General features: G+C 46.4%; 2 protein-coding genes across 2 annotated transcripts; one reads left to right on the top strand and one right to left on the bottom strand.

Annotated features, from left to right (window-relative positions):
- The first annotated feature begins 3,936 nt into the window (after positions 1 to 3,936).
- Positions 3,937 to 5,611, top strand: LOC4333316 (membrane metalloprotease ARASP, chloroplastic). Its single transcript, XM_015773024.3, has one exon. The coding sequence runs from the start codon at positions 4,082 to 4,084 to the stop codon at positions 5,330 to 5,332; it is 1,251 nt and encodes a 416-aa protein (XP_015628510.1). The 5' UTR covers positions 3,937 to 4,081; the 3' UTR covers positions 5,333 to 5,611.
- Positions 5,612 to 14,092: 8,481 nt separating this feature from the next.
- Positions 14,093 to 17,155, bottom strand: LOC4333315 (transcription factor MYB65). The gene is made up of 3 exons (XM_015773879.3): positions 16,639 to 17,155; positions 15,768 to 16,527; positions 14,093 to 14,661 (listed from the first exon to the last, which is right to left on the bottom strand). The coding sequence occupies exons 1-3, from the start codon at positions 17,047 to 17,049 to the stop codon at positions 14,357 to 14,359; spliced, it is 1,476 nt and encodes a 491-aa protein (XP_015629365.1). The 5' UTR covers positions 17,050 to 17,155; the 3' UTR covers positions 14,093 to 14,356.
- Between the last annotated feature and the right edge of the window lie 810 nt (positions 17,156 to 17,965).

The following is a 17,965-nucleotide window of genomic DNA, read 5'->3' as shown; positions in this document are numbered from 1 at the left end:
AGAAGAGTGTGATTTCAAATCCACATACTTCCTTCATTTTGGTCTCTGCAGTGATAAAGTCCACAGTTTACAGTAAAAAAAAATTAACCAACTGAAGTACATTGATTTCTCATTTTACACACCAACAGATAAAAATGGGATTTGGGAACGAGCCTTCCTTTACTGTGGTGGTGTCGGAAACAGGATCCGATGATCCACCCTCGATCGTCTCCTTCCCACCCGGCTGCTCCAATCTCCAGCGCAACCAAGCTCCAGACTGCTTTGCAAATTGCACGCAACCGCTGCAGGCCGCGGCACTGCCCTCCTCCCCTGGTCCCGTCCCATCCTCGCGTCGTTGGCTTGCTCGTTCCGAGGACGCCGGTGATCGCCACACGCCACCGCCAAAGCCGGCACGCACGGGCACGACCCTAGCTGCATGCGGCGGCTGTCGGTGGCCGTCCGCCGTCGCCTGGCGGCTGACGCATATGCAGAGAGGGGAAGAGGAGTGGTCACCCTGTGTACCCCTGTGGACCGGGTTATCATGATGCATCATCTTGACATCAAGTTTAAATTATGTTTCTTAACTTGTAAAATCAATGTGTCCAAGGTCACAGGGGCAGTGCCTAGTTCTGGCTAAGAGTCTTTCCGATAGTCTCTCCAAATCGAACTCTCCAAACATACATATGGCCAACTCTCCTTCTGATTTAGACAGTCAAATTAGATACTCACTCCAACAAACTCTCTATTAATCCTCTCCAAAATAAAATCGGATCCATATGTCAGCCTCCCTCCCCTCTTCTTCCCCTCTCTCTCCCCCCTTCTTTCTCTTTCATTCTTTTCCCCTTTCCTTCCTTCCCGAATTCTCGTCGAGGCGTCGACCGATGTTGCCAACGCATGCCGACGGACGGCGGTCCCCTAACGCCAACGCTCGCCGAGGTACTCTCCCTCTCCCCGCCGACCACTCCCGGCAGCCGAGCACCGTCGAGCTCCCCTCTGGCTGTCGGCAATCCCCGGCCATCCACATCGCGGCCCACACCTCCACCACTCCTGGCAGCCGCAGCGGCCATCGTGCCGGTGAGGACGCCGACCGCGTTGAGAGCACACGGGAGCCTCATCAACGCATTGTCCACCGCGTCGCCATTGTCGCCGCTCGCCTGCCCGGCCAGATGGCCCACGTCGAGGATGACGTCGTCGCCGTCGATGTGGAGGGTGGCGGTGGCCATTGGCTCCAGCTCCCTACTTGGAGAGTCGAATGCTCGATCGATGATGCAATGGCGCGTGAATGTGATGGAGAGATTGGAGAGGAGAGGCGCAGGAATGGGCGAGAGCTCGGGCGATGACAATACCTCGTTGCTGCTGCTCCCTTCATGCCCTCGACGCCGGCGGCCGGCGAGCGGGAGGCCATGGTGACGCTTGCCATCGTGCTGCCCCACCGCCACATCCTTCTCCGCTTGCAGCAGTCACGACGCGTAGAGTGAGGTGAGAGAAGACGTATCGCGTGGGACCCACCAATGGCAAGGCAGTTTGGGCTGGCTAAATTTGGCCATTGAGGAGAGGAGTTTGGCAAGTCATTTGGCTTGGCTATTCTAATAGAGAGGCTGTTGGAGTACAATTTTTGTTCAAAATAGCTAATTTTTTGCTTGGAGAGTGGGATGGAGAAGCTGTTGGAGATGCTCTAACGTGACGACGACTGTGACCAACTTGGCTAAATCAACTTGGCACATGTCAATTGCCAACTCTTCTTCCTCCCCTCTTCCTCTCCTTCCCGTGGACCCATCTCTCCAGGCTAGGAAGCGGGCGTCGGGTGATGGAGAGAAAGGCTGTCACCGACGGGAAGAGAGGCGGCGAGCGAGGCGGATTGGACGGGTGGCAACCGCAGCTATGGCTGACTGGAAGGCCTCAAACTCGCCGCGCAGCGGCTCGAGTAGCCCTTCAAGATTAAGAACCCTACAACGTGTTAGAATCCCCGAAGACCGCAAGCCGAATAAAACTGAGCCGAACTGAAGAAGTGTCGGTTTTTTCGGGCATCGGTTTATTCTTCGGCTTCTGTTTTGCATCTGATCGGTCTTCGGTGTTATCTACGGTTTTCAATTCTCACGAACCAAACAATATGAGAAAACGGGAGAAACTGAACCACACGTTAGACACATATCACAAACCTGGCAACGTACAAACTTTAAGGCCAACAGCTCTTTAATTGGGCCCAAGGCCTACTAATCTAACACTAATACATCTCCTAGAAAACCCAGCGTTGTTCGGCGTCGTCTCATCATCGTGCGAAGTCGTGGCTGGATGGCTACCTTACCACCATCGCCGCAGCCGTCGCAGCCGTTGCGCCGGTCCAACTCCCTCCAGACGACTGATCTGAGCGTGTGCACGTACAACTACCACATACTCCCTCCGTCCCAAAAAAAGACAAACCCTAGGTTTCCGTGTCAATGTTTGACTATCCGTCTTATATGAAATTTTTTTATAATTAGTATTCTCATTGTTGTTAGATGATAAAACATGATTAATACTTTATGTGTGACTTATCTTTTTAATTTTTTTATAGTTTTTTTAATAAGACGGACGGTCAAACGTTGGACACGGAAACCAGGGTTTGTCTTTTTTTGGGACGGAGGGAGTATCTGTATTAAAGTCTACTGGTTGCCAGGTTTCTCCAAGTTTCATGACTCTCTTGCAGTCTTGGTATGTGAGGTAAGAAAACTCCTTGTCTCTTGATCTGCCATTGCATGTGCCGTCAAGCGATTTCTTAAGTATTGTGTGCTTTCCCCGCAAAAAAAAAAGTATTGTGTGCTTTGGAACTCATGGCAACGTGTTCCTACGGTTTGTTCGGTAAAACCGAACAACCAAACTGAAGTAACTCGGTTTATTTGGCTTGGTTTTGTATTCTTTTATAAACAACTCGGTTGCCATAACTAGAAAACCGAATATCTTTTAAACTGATGAAACCAAGCCGAGCTAATAAACCGAACGCCCACCCCTACTGGTTGCCATGCTTCTTCCCATCGCTCGCCACCTTTATCCACCGGCAAATGCACGCGCCACCATCTCGTGTAGGGCCATCGTGAGGGAGAGAGATTGTAGAGAGAAGGGGTGAGGGAGGGAAAGAAGAGTTGGCCACTGACATCTGGGGCCCATGTGGGTCCTGTGCTAATTAAGATGGGTTGACCGTAGTCAACTCGTCATGTCAGCTAAAACCAATAACTCTATTGCCTAAGGATCTCGTGTACACCTATATTGCAAGTTGAGAGATGCGTTATACTTTGTATTATGGTTTCAAGGACGCAATTTAAACTCGTCGTTAAGATGATGGACCTAAAGTGAACTTATTTCTTTATGTGAAGTGTTGGGTGTAATTGGGTTGTAAGTTTTGCGTCTAGTGTTTTTGGCCCAATTAAAGCCAAACACGGCCAAGACTACTTTCGATATCGAAGCCGACTGATACCTATTCTGTCTTGACAATACTAGCGTCGACCTTCAGGAGGCCGAGAAGAATGGGGATTAGAGAGGATAGATAAGAGAAGATGGGAGAATCACCGACAGGTGAGCCTCACTTTAGTTTTTAATTTCTCTAATTATTGGGCTATCCATTGGACTCCATGTGGCCAAAACCATTCTAAAACCACTGAGAGAGTATAGTTTTGCATAGTTTAATAGTTGGAGGAGTAAATATACCCAGTTTTATAGTTGAGGAATAACAATCGGATCTGATCTTTAAGGAGGGAGTATAAATAGCCTTTTTCGAATCTTGATTACTTGAATCTGAATGGACCAATTAATCATTACCAGCGGGCTGACCCACGCCCATCCCAGATTCCCAGGCCCATATAAGTGTGACTTTTAGCCCAACAGGAGAAATGAATTTCGGGCTTCTGCGCCTAAAAACGAGAGAAAAAGAAAAACATATGCTCACTTTTCTGGCTTACTGCTGTGCAGCGTCACCCGCTTATCATCCACACAAACATTTCCCGACTTCACTCTCTCACCGGCGGCGGAGGCGCACCACCAAAGTCCCCACGCGCCTCAAACTCCCCAACAAGAGAATGCCAGATTATCCACTCCTCCGCCTTCCTCCCCTCCCCCTCCCCCTCCCACCATGATTCGGATTACCACCCACCTCTCTCCCACCCTCAAGCCTCCTCCTCCTCTATCCCTCCACCCCCACCTCCCTCTCCTCCGCCGCCACCGCCACCCCTCCTCCAGGCCCATCTCCGTCTCCGCCGCCGCCCCGTCCGACCTCCTCGCCAGCGTCGAGTCCGTCGCCTCCGCCGCCTCCGTCCTCGCCGCCATCGTCCTCGTCCACGAGTCGGGCCACTTCCTCGCCGCCACCTCCCGCGGCATCCACGTCTCCCAGTTCTCCGTCGGCTTCGGCCCCGCCCTCGCGCGCTTCCGCCTCGGCCCCGTCGAGTACGCGCTCCGCGCCATCCCGCTCGGGGGCTACGTCGGCTTCCCCGACGACGACCCGGACTCCGGCTTCCCGCCCGACGACCCCGACCTCCTCCGCAACCGCCCCGTCCCCGACCGCCTCCTCGTCGTCTCCGCCGGCGTCGCCGCCAACCTCCTCTTCGCCTTCCTCATCGTCTACGCCCAGGCGCTCACCGTCGGCGTCCCCGTCCAGGCGCAGCTCCCCGGCGTCCTCGTCCCCGAGGTCATCCCCGGCTCCGCCGCCGCCCGCGCCGGCCTCCTCCCCGGCGATGTCATCCTCTCCGTCCCCGGCCTCGCACCGGACCCCTCCGTTCCTGTCCTCGTCGACCTCATCAAGGCAAGCCCCAACAAGGATGTCTCCGTCACCGTCTCAAGAACAGGGCCAGGACCCGGCGACCGGAGGTCCATCGACCTCACCGTCGTGCCGGACACCAGCGTCGACGGGACCGGCCGCATTGGCGTGCAGCTCTCGCCCTACTTCCGTGTCACTCGCGTCCACCCCAACAACCTGGCCGAGGCCACCGTCCTCGCCTTGCGCGAGTTCACCGCATTGAGCGCCACGGTGCTCGACGGCCTCAGGCAGACGTTCCTCAACTTCTCGCAGACGGCGGAGAAGGTGTCTGGTCCAGTTGCAATCATTGCGGTTGGCGCAGAGGTGGCCAGGTCAAGCGCCGAGGGCTTGTTTCAGTTTGCGGCTGTGATAAACCTCAACCTTGCTGCAATAAACTTGTTGCCATTGCCAGCATTAGACGGTGGGACGTTGGCGTTGATCCTTCTCGAGGCGGCCCGTGGTGGGCAGAAGATCCCCCGTGAAATCGAACAGAGGATCATGTCGTCAGGTATACTGGTGGTACTCATGGTTGGCATGTTTCTGATTGTCCGCGACACGCTCAATCTTGACTTCATCAAGGACATTTTGTGATACTTGGGTGATGAAAACTTGGATCACAGTTAGTGAAGTCAAAAGTTTCAGACATTGGTTGGCCTCTGAAAAGGTTAGTAGTTGTGCAATTGGGATTCATTTGCCCCATTTGTTGGGATTGCTCTAGCATTCTAGCTTCTTATACTGATCATAGGTCCTTGTATTGTTATCTGAATGAAGCTCTAATGTTGCATTTAGTCGCATTTCTAGATGAATGGGAACACTGAATTGTTGATATGTAAATTGCCCCCCTTGTGAAGCAAAAAAATAGTTGCTTTATACTCGTCTTTTTTGGATTGCCATTTACAACCCTGTTAAAATCAACTCAGATTACACTAACTAGTCGATTGCTATAAAATGTATTAGTTGCTATGGTATGGTCTCCTATCCTGCACGATTTTTTACCAACAATCTCAGTTTGTAAATTTAGTTATTAAATGTTCAGTTTTGCTATACACCTGATATATGCAACAAGATAACATAACGGTGCTCTGTGGCAATGAAACATTTACACATTAAACATTGCACATGGAATACTACGATAAGGAAGAATGTGGAATGGTGTTTATAAGCGGGAGAACTGGACTCCATGCAATGTTTCTTGTCTGATTGGTGATTTAGTGATGCCATTTCCTGTCATAAACTGCTGACTTCTAATATCTTTAATATAAGTCTGTTCCTTAATTATGAATTTGTAACTTTTCGATACTTCAATGATTCAGGAAACATCGTTATAGAATATATTGCCAATCGTATAGCATCCCTTTGTGATAAAAAATATTTGCAATTTTCCCTTATATGTGAGTCAGTTTCTACCATCTCATAGATTTGTATATATAAATCTTGCATCACCATATCGAAATTGAGTAGGTTTCATTTTAATTGCTCTTCTGTAATATGTGCTTCAAATACAACCCCTTTTCTTTTTAAGTCAAATCAATCTATGAATTATGAATGTGCTATGTGCTATGCTACTGCCTAATGTACATTAAAATTTTTGCCAACTATGCGTAACTAATGTAGTTGCATTGTATTAATGGAAGATTATGCCTTGGTCTTGTTATCTGTTTATAAGTACATGATTAACATGTTAATATGGCCTGGTTGTCATGATTGAACTAATATTGCTATAGGCTGCTCATGTGCTTTCTATTGCTTGTTACTTCATACAGGGTACTGGAAGCATATCATGTTTCTGTCTAGAACTCTAGATCTAGCAAACTGCATTCACTATCATAATTACTTACCTGTAAGCAATAAAATAAAAATATATCAAACGTATTCCTATATCAAGGAAAATGTCCATTTTAGAACCCCCCCAAGCTTTTGCAGAGACTGGATCAGCCTTAAATTTTAAAATTGAACACTATTCAACTCTAAAGTATCGTCACTTTCAATCTTGCATCAGATTTAACGTGGCCCTGACATGCCTTTGTGGCATAAGGCTGAAAATTCTTTTGAATTTTAAAATTTAGTAAATGAATTTAAAAATTTGCTTACGCAATTATCACTTCTTCCATAGTATAAACAAAATTTCGACTTCACCGTTCCTATACACTTTTTTGTGGTGCGTAGATTTCATAGACTGCAGTGCATTAGTGCCAGACACCGTTTAGCACGGACCATTCCATGGCCCATCCTCTGTGATGGGCCATGTTATTATTACTCTATCCTGCCAAAATTCCCAAAATTTGATGTTGGGATAACTGACGTCACATTTGATGATGGAGTATATCTTTTGAGATGAATAGAATTTGATCTTTGGCAAATAAAGGCCGAAGTAGTACCAATGTACCGTGCAGTTGAGTGCCGCGCTGGGTTTTTCTTACCGTCGGTTACTGCGGTAACCGGGTTTATCGTCGTGGACTTGTGGTCGTGTAATGAAAACAATCTGATATACTACCTTCATCCCAAAAATGTAATAACTTTTAACTATAAATCTGGACAAAATGTTTATATTTGAGACGAAGGGAATATCTGCTAAGTTAAAAGCAATTAAATAAAAAAAACTTTCGGTAAAATTTCTCTGGTTTTTCTTGGTTTTGGTTAAGAACCACATGTTTACGGTGTATTTGGAACTACATGTTCCCAACTTCTACTCTCTTGTTTCTTGTACCCACGTTCTCTAAATTGTAAAAAGATGTTTTTTTTGAAAAATTTGTATAGGAAAGTTGCTTTAAAAAATCATATTATTTTTTTTAAAAAATAGCTAATACTTAATTAATCACGTGCTCATGAATTATCATGTTTTACATGCGCCAGAGAAAATTCCCAACCTTCTCTCCTAAACGCACCCTAGTTATTGGGGAATTTAACTATTGCCATTATTAGATTTGGCAATTATCCAATGCTCATCTTAAAATTGCTTTTATTTTTTTCCCTCTAAGGTGGTTGTTTTTTTCAACTATTTGTCACATTTGCCCATGTAACATGTCAACATGGTAGTCCAAGGTAGAAACTATATGGAACTTAGTAGTCAGTCTCCCCCTCACATGGCGACGGCGACGGGTTCACATCCTCTACCATAATGACACTCACATTACAGGCACTGACGTGTGGGACAATAGAAGGATGGAACCCATATAACAATGACTATAATGATAGTAACATTATGATAGAGGATCTCACCCGACAGCGACGATGTACAACCCAGCACTGGTGACACAGCAGTCCAACTAAGCTCGCGCAAATCAAGTGAATTTTTGGCAGGAACACACAAATCAAGTAAAACACTTGAATCAATGAGAAGAAGCACAAATTTCCCCTAGTTATCGCTTGGAGGGTAACCCATTACCACCCCTCCTATGATGTTAAGGGAAACACAGTAGGGGTGTACCATCCATTCTATTGGACTTATATATGCCGCTATTGAACATTAACAAGCGGGCCTCGATCGCCACAAGGAAGTTTCAAGAATTCGCCGCATCGTAGTGGAATTTGGCTTCCTCCTTAGCCAGCAGGCGGGCCATTTATTAACAAGTGTAGTAGCAGCGCCAGCGCTGCCTATGATGGCATTGGCATCGGCATCCCTGGGCCATGGCGAGGAGTGGAGCAACGATCGAGCAGTAATTGCCCCTGCGGCCGATGTCACCGTTGCCGGCGGCCGGGTCTGGAGCGACGCGGCGTGCGGTGTGCTTGCTAAGTTGCTCGAGCTCACTCACGTACGCCGATGAAGGTATATGATTTTGCGACTTGCGAGTGGCCTTGGCGGCGCGCGCGCGCGCAGCAGATTGGTTGGGATCGATTTTCGTAAGCGATGCTCCCTTTTCGTTATCGCTTGCATTTGCATCCCACTTCGTAACTGATCAAACGCGAGCAATCGCATCACCCTCGTTTGTCGCGGTGTAACCCGTCTAAAAGTTGTGTCGTGCCAACCAACCATTCGACAAATGGGCTGCAGGCAAGTTGATACATATGCTACAATTAACACAAAATCTAAATAGTAGTACACACACAATATTTAGTCTTGTAAGACGAGGCTTGATTGGTAGCCATGTGCGCTATGGGATAATGTTTGATTGAGTGTTTTTGTTAGGTCATGTATGTAGGTTTTTCCTTCTTATATTTTTTCTTTAAAATACTTATCTAATTTACCATCTAATTCACACCGTTACATTCATTGCAATAAAATATTTATAATACAATCTCACATAATTATATTCTAGGCAAATTTTGTTAGAGTTCATCGTAACTTTGAGGTACCACATAAAATGACTTTTGGGAGAAGGTACTTTGTAAACGTGGAAATTTTCTAATGAACATCGTGCCCATTAGAATAATCATTTCTAGTAGAGTAGGGGAGAGAAATAGCGTGAAAATTCTAAAATACCTCTAGACCCACATATCAGGTCTCCTATCTCTATCTCTCTCTCAAAGTCATACAAGAAGGAGTGAGGGGCGCGAGAATGCGCTAGAGCATGATAGTGCCAAGCATACTGCAGCCGATGGTGTTGAGCAGGAGCAAGAGCAAAGCGTAGAGATCAACACAATAGTGTGGATGGACTTCGAGTGGATACGGAACGCGACATTAGCTACCGCGGCACGATAGTGGCAGGAGAAGGAGGTAGAGGTGGAGGCCGCTGGACTGAGCTTTAGGAGCGGCTCCGACAGGCGGAGACCAAGAGCAAGGCATGGAGTGGGCTCGCACGGAGCAACGAGGCTATCAAGGCAAGGCTTCGTGCCAGACTCGGGCATCTCTCCTCCACATTGCCCCACCCAAGCTACTCAGGGCTTCGGCTCCTTCAACCCCCTCACCGTCATCAGCACCATGGCCATCGTGGTAGACGACGCCCACTCCTGCTACATGGAGACGAAGGTGTGCGCCGCGATGTCTTCCACCTCGCCATACACCTCGAAGAGTATGGCACGGCGACACCACCATGATGCTTTTCCCATTTCATTGTTCATGTGCGAGAGAGAGATTGAGAGATGGTTGACCTGACATGTGTGCCCATGGGTATTTTATAACTTTCATATGGTTTCATATTCAGCTAGAAATAAATATTCTAATGGGCATAGTACCCATGAGCCAATTTATATATTTACTGAATGTCTTTCCCCTAAAACTCACTTTGTACGGTGTCCTATAGATAAAACCATGAAGTCACAATTTCATCTAGCAAAATTTGCCTATATTCTAATAAGAGATATATATGTGTTGTAAACTACTTTTGTCATATATTTAAATTAATTTTAAATTTGATTAGATTAATTTTTAGATATTTATAAATTCAATAAAGCATAAAGTAATTTACATAAATCATAAAAGTAGGTTAATACAAAATGAAAGTAAGTTATCATTGTAATAAAACTAATTCCGCTACGAGGGTAAAAATATGAGTCTATCGAGAAATTTAATTTAGTCAGCACAAATTATAGAACTAACTTAAAAATAACAATAAATGTAAATAACTCACACCATTATGAATATCTAAGAAGTAATTTAATTAAATCTAAAAATAATGTACATATACGATAAAATTAATACTACATACATAATAAAGTAATTTACAACATATATTTTTTTAATTAGAATATAAGCATGTAAATTCTTATTATAAATGTTTAATTAGAACTAATATAATAGTATAATCGGATAAATAATTTAAAAGAAGATTTTATTTGAAACTTATCTATTAGGAGCTGTTGCATTCTTGCATACTCCCACGTGGGAGAGAGATGATGCATGCATATCATTTATTTTCAGATATATAAGAATGGTAGCAGGTTAAACTAATTGGTGTACATGTACTGTTTAGTCGCAATATTGTCCATCTTTTTTTTAAGTGAATTCCCTGTGCACCCATGAAAACTTACTCAATCCCTTTCATACCCTTGAAATTTATCCGATCCCTTCTATACCCCTAAAATTTCAACTTGATCCCTTCCGTGTCCCTACTATTACATTTTCCTTCATTTCAGTATTACGTTTGGTTGCAAATATCATTTTTTCCCTTGATACTTTAGATTTGAATATAAACTTGAAAAATGATTGAAAATTTTGTTTGAATGCACAGTATGTGCATTTTATGAAACTAATGAGACTAAATAATTAGTGCAGGAAATTTTTACATAAATTTTGAAAATAAAACAAATGTAATAGATTAAAATATTTATTTGAAATTTTAATAGGACAATTGATTTTTTTTTATCGGGAGCATTCATAAAAAAAATATTGTGAGCATTGGTGGTCCTATCTTTGTATGAATGCTCCTCATTTTTATGATTTTTAAAAATAAATACATATTTTTTTATTTTATTATCTAAAACTAAATTTTGTGATAAATAATGTATCGCACAAAAAAACTCATAACTACAATAGTCTCATGCGACAAACTTTTACATTTTTAATAATGTAATTCATAAATTTCTATGTTCATCCAAAGGGTAAAATGGTTATTTTTATAGAAATTAGATGGCCAACTAACGGTTAGCTGACGGGAGGGGTATGGAAGGAATCAAAATCAAATTTTGGGGGTATACAAGAAAGTAAGCAAAATTCAGGGGTATAGAAGGGATTAGGTAAAATTTCAGAGGTATACGAGAGATTTTCTCTTTTTTGTTTGGATTGCTAAGTAGCATTCAATGGAAATTTGGGGAATGAATCTTATAGATTTTGGGTGATTCGTGCTTAGCATCCTTCTTCCTTAGCTCTGACAAGTCGCAGCGATTCCATGCAGCGAGATGGTGGTGACCTAACCAGATAGGGTTTGGGGGTTTGGGTCAGGGTGAGAGTGGGGGTGGGAGGAGAGCTAAGTGGCGGCGCTGGAGCGGTAGGGTTGGCAATGGGTGGTGGGCAGGTCCGACAGTAGGGGGCAAAGTTGAGTGGGGTGGTTAAGAGGCGAAGGATGGCGCCGATGGACCGAGAACCGCTAGAGACTAAGGAGGAGGGTAGGTCGGGGGAATCTTGGCCTACTAGATAGTTTGCACTGGACGGTGGTGGCAGATCGGGTGGTAAAAGCCACCGGAAAAATGGAGGAGAAGGCGTAGCTAGCTACATTTGCAAGAGCTTTCTTTCGTGATCTAGCTATGTTTGCTTCCTCTTTTCCTCTCTATTTTGGATGTCAACCCAATGTCTGATTCAAGTCCATAAGTTCCTCTTTTTATATTTGTCTTTACCCAATACTCACTTCGTGCGGTGTCCTACAGCTAAAACAGTAAGTCGTTATGTCCTATAGCAAAATTTGCCTTTTAAAAATAGAACCAAAGAGCTTTAAACATGTTGGAACACATTAAGATAGATTAAAATTAGAAAAAATGGGGCCCCTAATTTTTTTTGGGTCCTATTCGGTCACTCAGCCAGCACGAGCTTGTCGATGGTTCTGCATTGAACCATATACTCTAGTGGTGGTAAAATTAATCAGAAAACCAAAATCCAATATTTTAACTATATATTAAACCGAAATCATGGAACCAAAATATTCTGCTAGTGTCAGGTGGTGGGAGAGGGCAGAGGAGATAGGAGGCAGGGTCCAAGAGAGGGGAGAGTGGAGGGGTAGAGGAGAGATTTATGGTCTGTTTGGGAAGCTTAAGATTCTGAGAAACAATTGGTTGGTAGCCAACTTTTGAAAATCTGGAAAAACTGGGTTTCCTAGCTTCTGGTTTCTAGTTCATTTTTTGGATTCTACAACTACAGCTACTCAGAATCTGGACCAAAAGCTGAGCTGTTTGGGGGAGCTTTTGATTTTGGGAGAAGCTGCAGCAGCTAGAAGCTCCCCCAAACATGGCCTAGTTTCTAGGTTCTGGGTGTTTAGTGTAACACTTTGGACTTTCACATAAATTGAAAAACTATGAGGGCTAAAATAGAAAGTATCAAAGAAGATTGAAACCACCTTTAAAGGCTTAAAGCTATACTAATATACAGTGGAAAATATGGTGTCAAAAAAAATATAGTGGAAAATACCTATTTGAGTGCTATGTCCTTGGCCTATGTTGCATTATGTGGTCTAGTCCCATAAGAATCATTAGAAGCTTCTTTTGTCCCCAAGGAAGGAAAAAAAAACAGAGTGAAAAGAAATGAAAGGACTCTGTCCGTGACAGAGAGCAGTAAGGAGTCACAACAAGAGAGAAGCCTCTCTTTGGGAGGAACTTATGGCAGGAAGCAAGGAGCAAAGAATGGGCAACACGTATTTAGCATGGGGAGGGTACTTGCTGATCATGCAATCCAACTGCTCCTTTTTCTTCGACCAGCGGTGCCGCTGCTGCGTACGAGACACCGGAAGGCAGCAGAGGCCACCTTTTGCATGGTTCGCCACTATAATCTCACGACGGATTTATGACCACCTGCTACTGCTTGAATTTGACATTTTGTTATTGTAAAATATGAGATTGGTGTATCACATTTCACTAAGATATGTTTCCCATAATGCCATCCTTTTTTTCTTTTTTGGGGTACCCATCCAAAGCTGATGCTACACAGATAAGCAAGCTCGTTTTCTCAATTTGTTTCAGAGAGAATTAAGAGTATATGCTCCTAAGGAGCTCCTATAGCCAAGTGTAACTTCCAGCCTGTGCACCGACTAAGATGCAGATAACCATATTTCTGGACACTGGAGATTGTTAGCATGACTTTCATTCTACAACATTTTTTAAAAACCGCCACTAAATAAAATGGACCTGATTCTATTGCAATTGGTAGTGTAACTGTAACTTAAGTTAAATTATGGCCAAATACATCATATCGTTTAAATGGGGATCAAATTGAGGTAGGGTACGCATGTATGTATTCATAAGGTGACTGTTCGTGCTTGCATATAAGCGTGCGTATAGTGTGTTTCGCCCAAAAAAAAATCATTATCAAAAACAAAACTACAACTAAAGCAGCGGAGGGCACTTTGATCTCATTTCCCCAAATTTTATTCGTGCATTCGCAATATCCCCAAAAGTACACGAACTAGCTAGGCACAACACCTGAATGCTCTAGCAGGGCATCTAGTCACAGACTCGGTTGCTGGATGATTCGATCAGGTGCCAGCCAATCTGAGCCTTGGTCTCCAACAAGGCAGCAACACATTGATCACAACCTAACACACGGATGTTCTCCGTGCTCCTGCAGTCTCCCGTTTTTGGGACAAGTACTAGTCAGTCACAGCGTGTACCTACTGCCAACTGCCAGCTTGAAACAAGACCGTTATCAAAACATCACAGAAATCGATCGCTATAATCTTTGCCTCTTGCATGCTTGGAAGAACATATCACTACAATAACATTCTAACAAGATAATCAGGCAGTTAATGTCTTAACAGAGATACTAGATATATATGCCGATAAAAACTTTGATATGATCAGCTCAGACCGAGTCATTTGTAATTAAAAAAAAACGAAGTTAAAAGCCTCACTGGGGGCATCGAAGATTTGCACTTTGCTCAGTCACGATCGATACAACCTAATTAACCCCAGGTACATGAAAAAAAAAAAGAAGGCCAAGAAAAATGTTCGCAAAAAGGAAAAAAAAAAGAGCTCTTCTTGAGCGGTTCTTGGGATCACAGAATGTTTCAGACGCAGCGTTGATCATCGAAATTCATGTCAGCAGATGCCGCCGGAGATGTTGTCCCACTGGCAGGCGGCGCCGTCGAGGCTCCAGTCGTCCTGCTCCGACGAGCCGCCTCCGCCGCCGGTGAGGATGGGCAGGTCGAGGACGTCGGCGCCGTTGGAGTGGTCCTGGTCGTCGCTGCTGTGCTGCGAGACGGAGCTGGAGTGGTTGGGCGCGGCGGAGGCGGCCGTCGCGGCGGCGGCGGGCTCCGGCGCCGCCGCCGGGAACGTCGCCGGTATGATAAGGTCGAAGAGTGTCTCGATGTCGTCCTTGAGCTCTACCTCCGGTTTGCCGTCACCTGGAAATTGAAGTGAAATTAGTACAGAATGCAACCCCACGATGCAAAAATCTTCAGACTTGATGGGCATCAATTTGTCAAAAATTTGCTCATGAAGGAACTGAAATTATTTCAAGAAAGTTTTTTTGTTTTGCACGATTTCGATTCTTGGTACCAACTCAACTAGTTGATTCATTAACTTACGCAGAATTAATTTTTGATCGATTCTGCTCAGCACTAGTTGGATAGGTGCCTATAGATAATCTCCCAAAAAGTACTCTTATCCTAGATATGATCCTATTTATATTTGCTTGATTATGATAATCAATTAACCTATGAATCATATGACACCAATGTGACGTACTGTTATTGGAGGTGATGAGCAAGGCAATCATGGAAGAACAAAAAGGAAGCATGAATTGGCTGCAGATTAGATTAGGTAGTAGTATAGGAAAGCGGCAGATGCAGAGTGAGAAAGAGAGAAAAAAAAAGTCGAAAGGGAAATAAAGGCATTAAAGTACTACTTGGTAAGATAAGGAAAAGTAATCATGGAACAAGATCAAAGGCAGTCACTGTAGGCTGTCACTGTCTTGCAAGGACAAAAAGAAATCCTCTGAAGCCTCTGTACATCAGTACATGCAGATGCAGTGCTAATTACCTTAAAACTATCAAAAAGAAAAGCAAAAGAAGGTTCCAAGCAGAGCTGTCCTGTTTCTGATTTTGCTAACTCCTAAAACTAATATGTACTATTGTTTTTGCTGGTAAGAAATATATTTTTTTCCCATTCTTGGTTTCTCACTAAGCAGGTTAACTCTAGAGTGATCTGTGAGTCGAGGTAAATGAAATTGGTGTTGTTTAATTTGCTTTTCAGGAAGTAGGTAGAATTCAGCAAGAAAACAAATGGAGATTTTGGAAGCACAAACAAAAAGGTTCATCCTCTGATCTATGTATGTGTTCACATCATAATCATGCCAATTTGTTCTCTTCTACAATAAAGCAACACACTTAAAAAGAGAGAGAGAGAGAGAGAGAGAGAGAGAGAGAGAGAGAGAGAGAGAGAACTTGAGATGCATCCAATGAGTGGAAAATGTGAGGAAAATGCTTCACGCGCGACATGCACTACTCACCACTTACGCCGCGCAGATTGCCGCCGCCGCCGCCGCCTTCTTCTTCCGTTCCTCTGTTTTCCGGCGGCGCCGGCGGTTCGATCTTGATGGCGTCGTGCAGCTCCTGCAGCATGGCCTCGAGGCTCGCCGCGTTTGGGTGATCCTGCAGCGCTCCGCCGACCAAGCCGCCGGTGGCGGCGGCGGCGGCTGTGGTAGGCGCCATCGACGGGCGCAATTGGCTTGAAGGGAGCTCGGCTCTGGCACCCGGGGACGGCGAGACAGGCGGGAGTCTGGCCCGGTCGCCGGCGTGAAGGCCGTAGCCCAACGAGAGCTCCGGCGTGACCGGGTGCACCTGCACCGGCCCGGTCGGCGTCGTCGGCGACACGGGCGACGAGTGCGGGAACTGGAAGAACTGCGCGTTCCGAGCGAACGGCTTACCCCACGGGGACGAAGGCGCGGAGAACGGCGTCGCGGCGAGGAGCTGAACCGGCCGGCTCCCCATGGCAAGCTGGCCGGCGAGGTCGAGCGGCGGCGGGCGCGCGCTGGTGTACCCGGACGAGGCGGCGCCGGCGGCATCGGCTGCGTCCATAGAGAGGACATTGCTCCCCGCGGATTGCTGCGGCGACGACAGCGGCGAGGAGAAGTCGTCGTAGCGGCAGCGCTTGGCGAAGGCGAGGTGGAGCTGCACATCCGGCGGGTACACCGGCAGGCCGGCGCGCTGGCGCCGCTTGGTCCTCGTGTTCCAGTAGTTCTTGATCTCGTTGTCCGTCCTCCCCGGCAGCTGGGGACAAAACAAAGAACACAACGCATCACATCACATCAACAACTTTGAGATGGAAAACAACAGACAGCTCGATCGATCGATCAACCGGAGATTTGGGGCTTTACTTACATGGGAGGCCATGCGCGCCCACTTGTTGCCGAGCTGGGCGTGGAGCTGCGCGATGAGGAGCTCCTCGTCGGGGGAGAAGGAACCCTTCTTGAGGTTGGGGCGGAGGTGGTTGGTCCACCGGAGGCGGCAGCTCTTGCCGCAGCGGAGCAGCCCGGTCATCCGCTGCACCGCGTTCCAGTTCCCCTCGCCGTGCTGCCGGACGTGCTGCACCAGCACGGCGTCCTCCGCCGTGGTCCACGGCCCCTTCTTCAGCACCACCGGCGCCTCCTCCTCCTCCTCCTCCTCTTCCTGCTCCTCTCTCCCGGCCGTCGCCTCCTCATGCCTCCTTTCTCCAGTAGCAGCAGTAGCCACCACCTCCTTCTCCTCCTCCGACGACGCCGGTGCCGGTGCCGGCTTGATCATCTCTTCCATAGGTGGCACCGGAGAAAGAATCGGTGGTGGTGGCGGCGGCGGAGACGGCGGGGGTGGTGTGGGTAGAGAAGGAGAGGTGCAATGCAAGGGGGGGGGGGGGGGGAGATTTTAAGGGAGAAGTTGCTAAAATTGGAGGGGGGAGGGAAGCTGGCTGCTGGCGTTTTTTGGTTTTGTGAGGGTTGCAAGTGGTTTTTGCAGGTGAAAGGCAGTGAGGGGCTGTGGTGGTGGGGGTTAAGGCCAAGGGCAGTACATGGCTGTCTCTTTTGTCTGGGTTGTTCTCCCTTTTTGCTCTCCAAAGGGCTATATATGGACTGGAGGCATCTGATGCTAGGAGTTCTTGTACTTTTGGTGCTATGCTTGCATCTGGTGTATGTGGGGGACTACTGGGAGATATATATGGTAGAGTAGACCGAGAAAAGAGGGGCTGAAATATGGACAAAATGCTGTGGTGTGTGGTGTGGGGATGGAGAGCCTAGGAGAATGATTAGGAGATACGAGAAGAGTGCATGGAAGTGTCACACCAGTAAGCACGGAGAGGAAGTGTGGTGGCAGCGAGAAAGGGGAGGAGTCTATAGAGACAAAGAGAGTGCAATGGATCGGAAAAAAAATTGGTGCAGTCCGGGTGCAAACCACATTGCCTGCAGCCCCACTTCGGATGTCCGACGCGTGGATAATATACCAATCCAACAGCTTGCCTTGTTTGGCACTATCCAACAAGGCTGCACATGGCATGCCTTGGCCCGGCTCCCAAAAGGGGATTGTGCAGATGTGGAACGGGACGACTCGCCTTCAGGCATGACCAAATCGCTAGCGACTACATCGCTGGTGACTACAACCACCATGAAAAGAGAAACCTTTGTGGACAACGCAGCAGAAGAAGCACCCGGCGTCACAAGGAAGATGGACATAGCAGAAA

This window comes from Oryza sativa, chromosome 3 (assembly GCF_034140825.1).
Source record: "Oryza sativa Japonica Group chromosome 3, ASM3414082v1".
Lineage (NCBI taxonomy): Eukaryota > Viridiplantae > Streptophyta > Magnoliopsida > Poales > Poaceae > Oryza > Oryza sativa.
The sequence above is the reverse complement of the archived record's forward strand: the minus strand, read 5'-3'. Positions and strand labels throughout refer to the sequence as shown.

Bases quoted from the DNA above. Each gene is read 5' to 3' on its own strand.
- LOC4333316 (XM_015773024.3), top strand. From the start codon at position 4,082: ATGATTCGGATTACCACCCACCTCTCTCCCACCCTCAAGCCTCCTCCT.
- LOC4333315 (XM_015773879.3), bottom strand. From the start codon at position 17,049: ATGGAAGAGATGATCAAGCCGGCACCGGCACCGGCGTCGTCGGAGGAG. The intron at 16,528-16,638 runs GTAAGTAAAGCC...TTTTGTCCCCAG, and splicing joins GGGCGCGCATGGCCTCCCAT to CTGCCGGGGAGGACGGACAA. The intron at 14,662-15,767 runs GTGAGTAGTGCA...TTCAATTTCCAG, and splicing joins CAATCTGCGCGGCGTAAGTG to GTGACGGCAAACCGGAGGTA.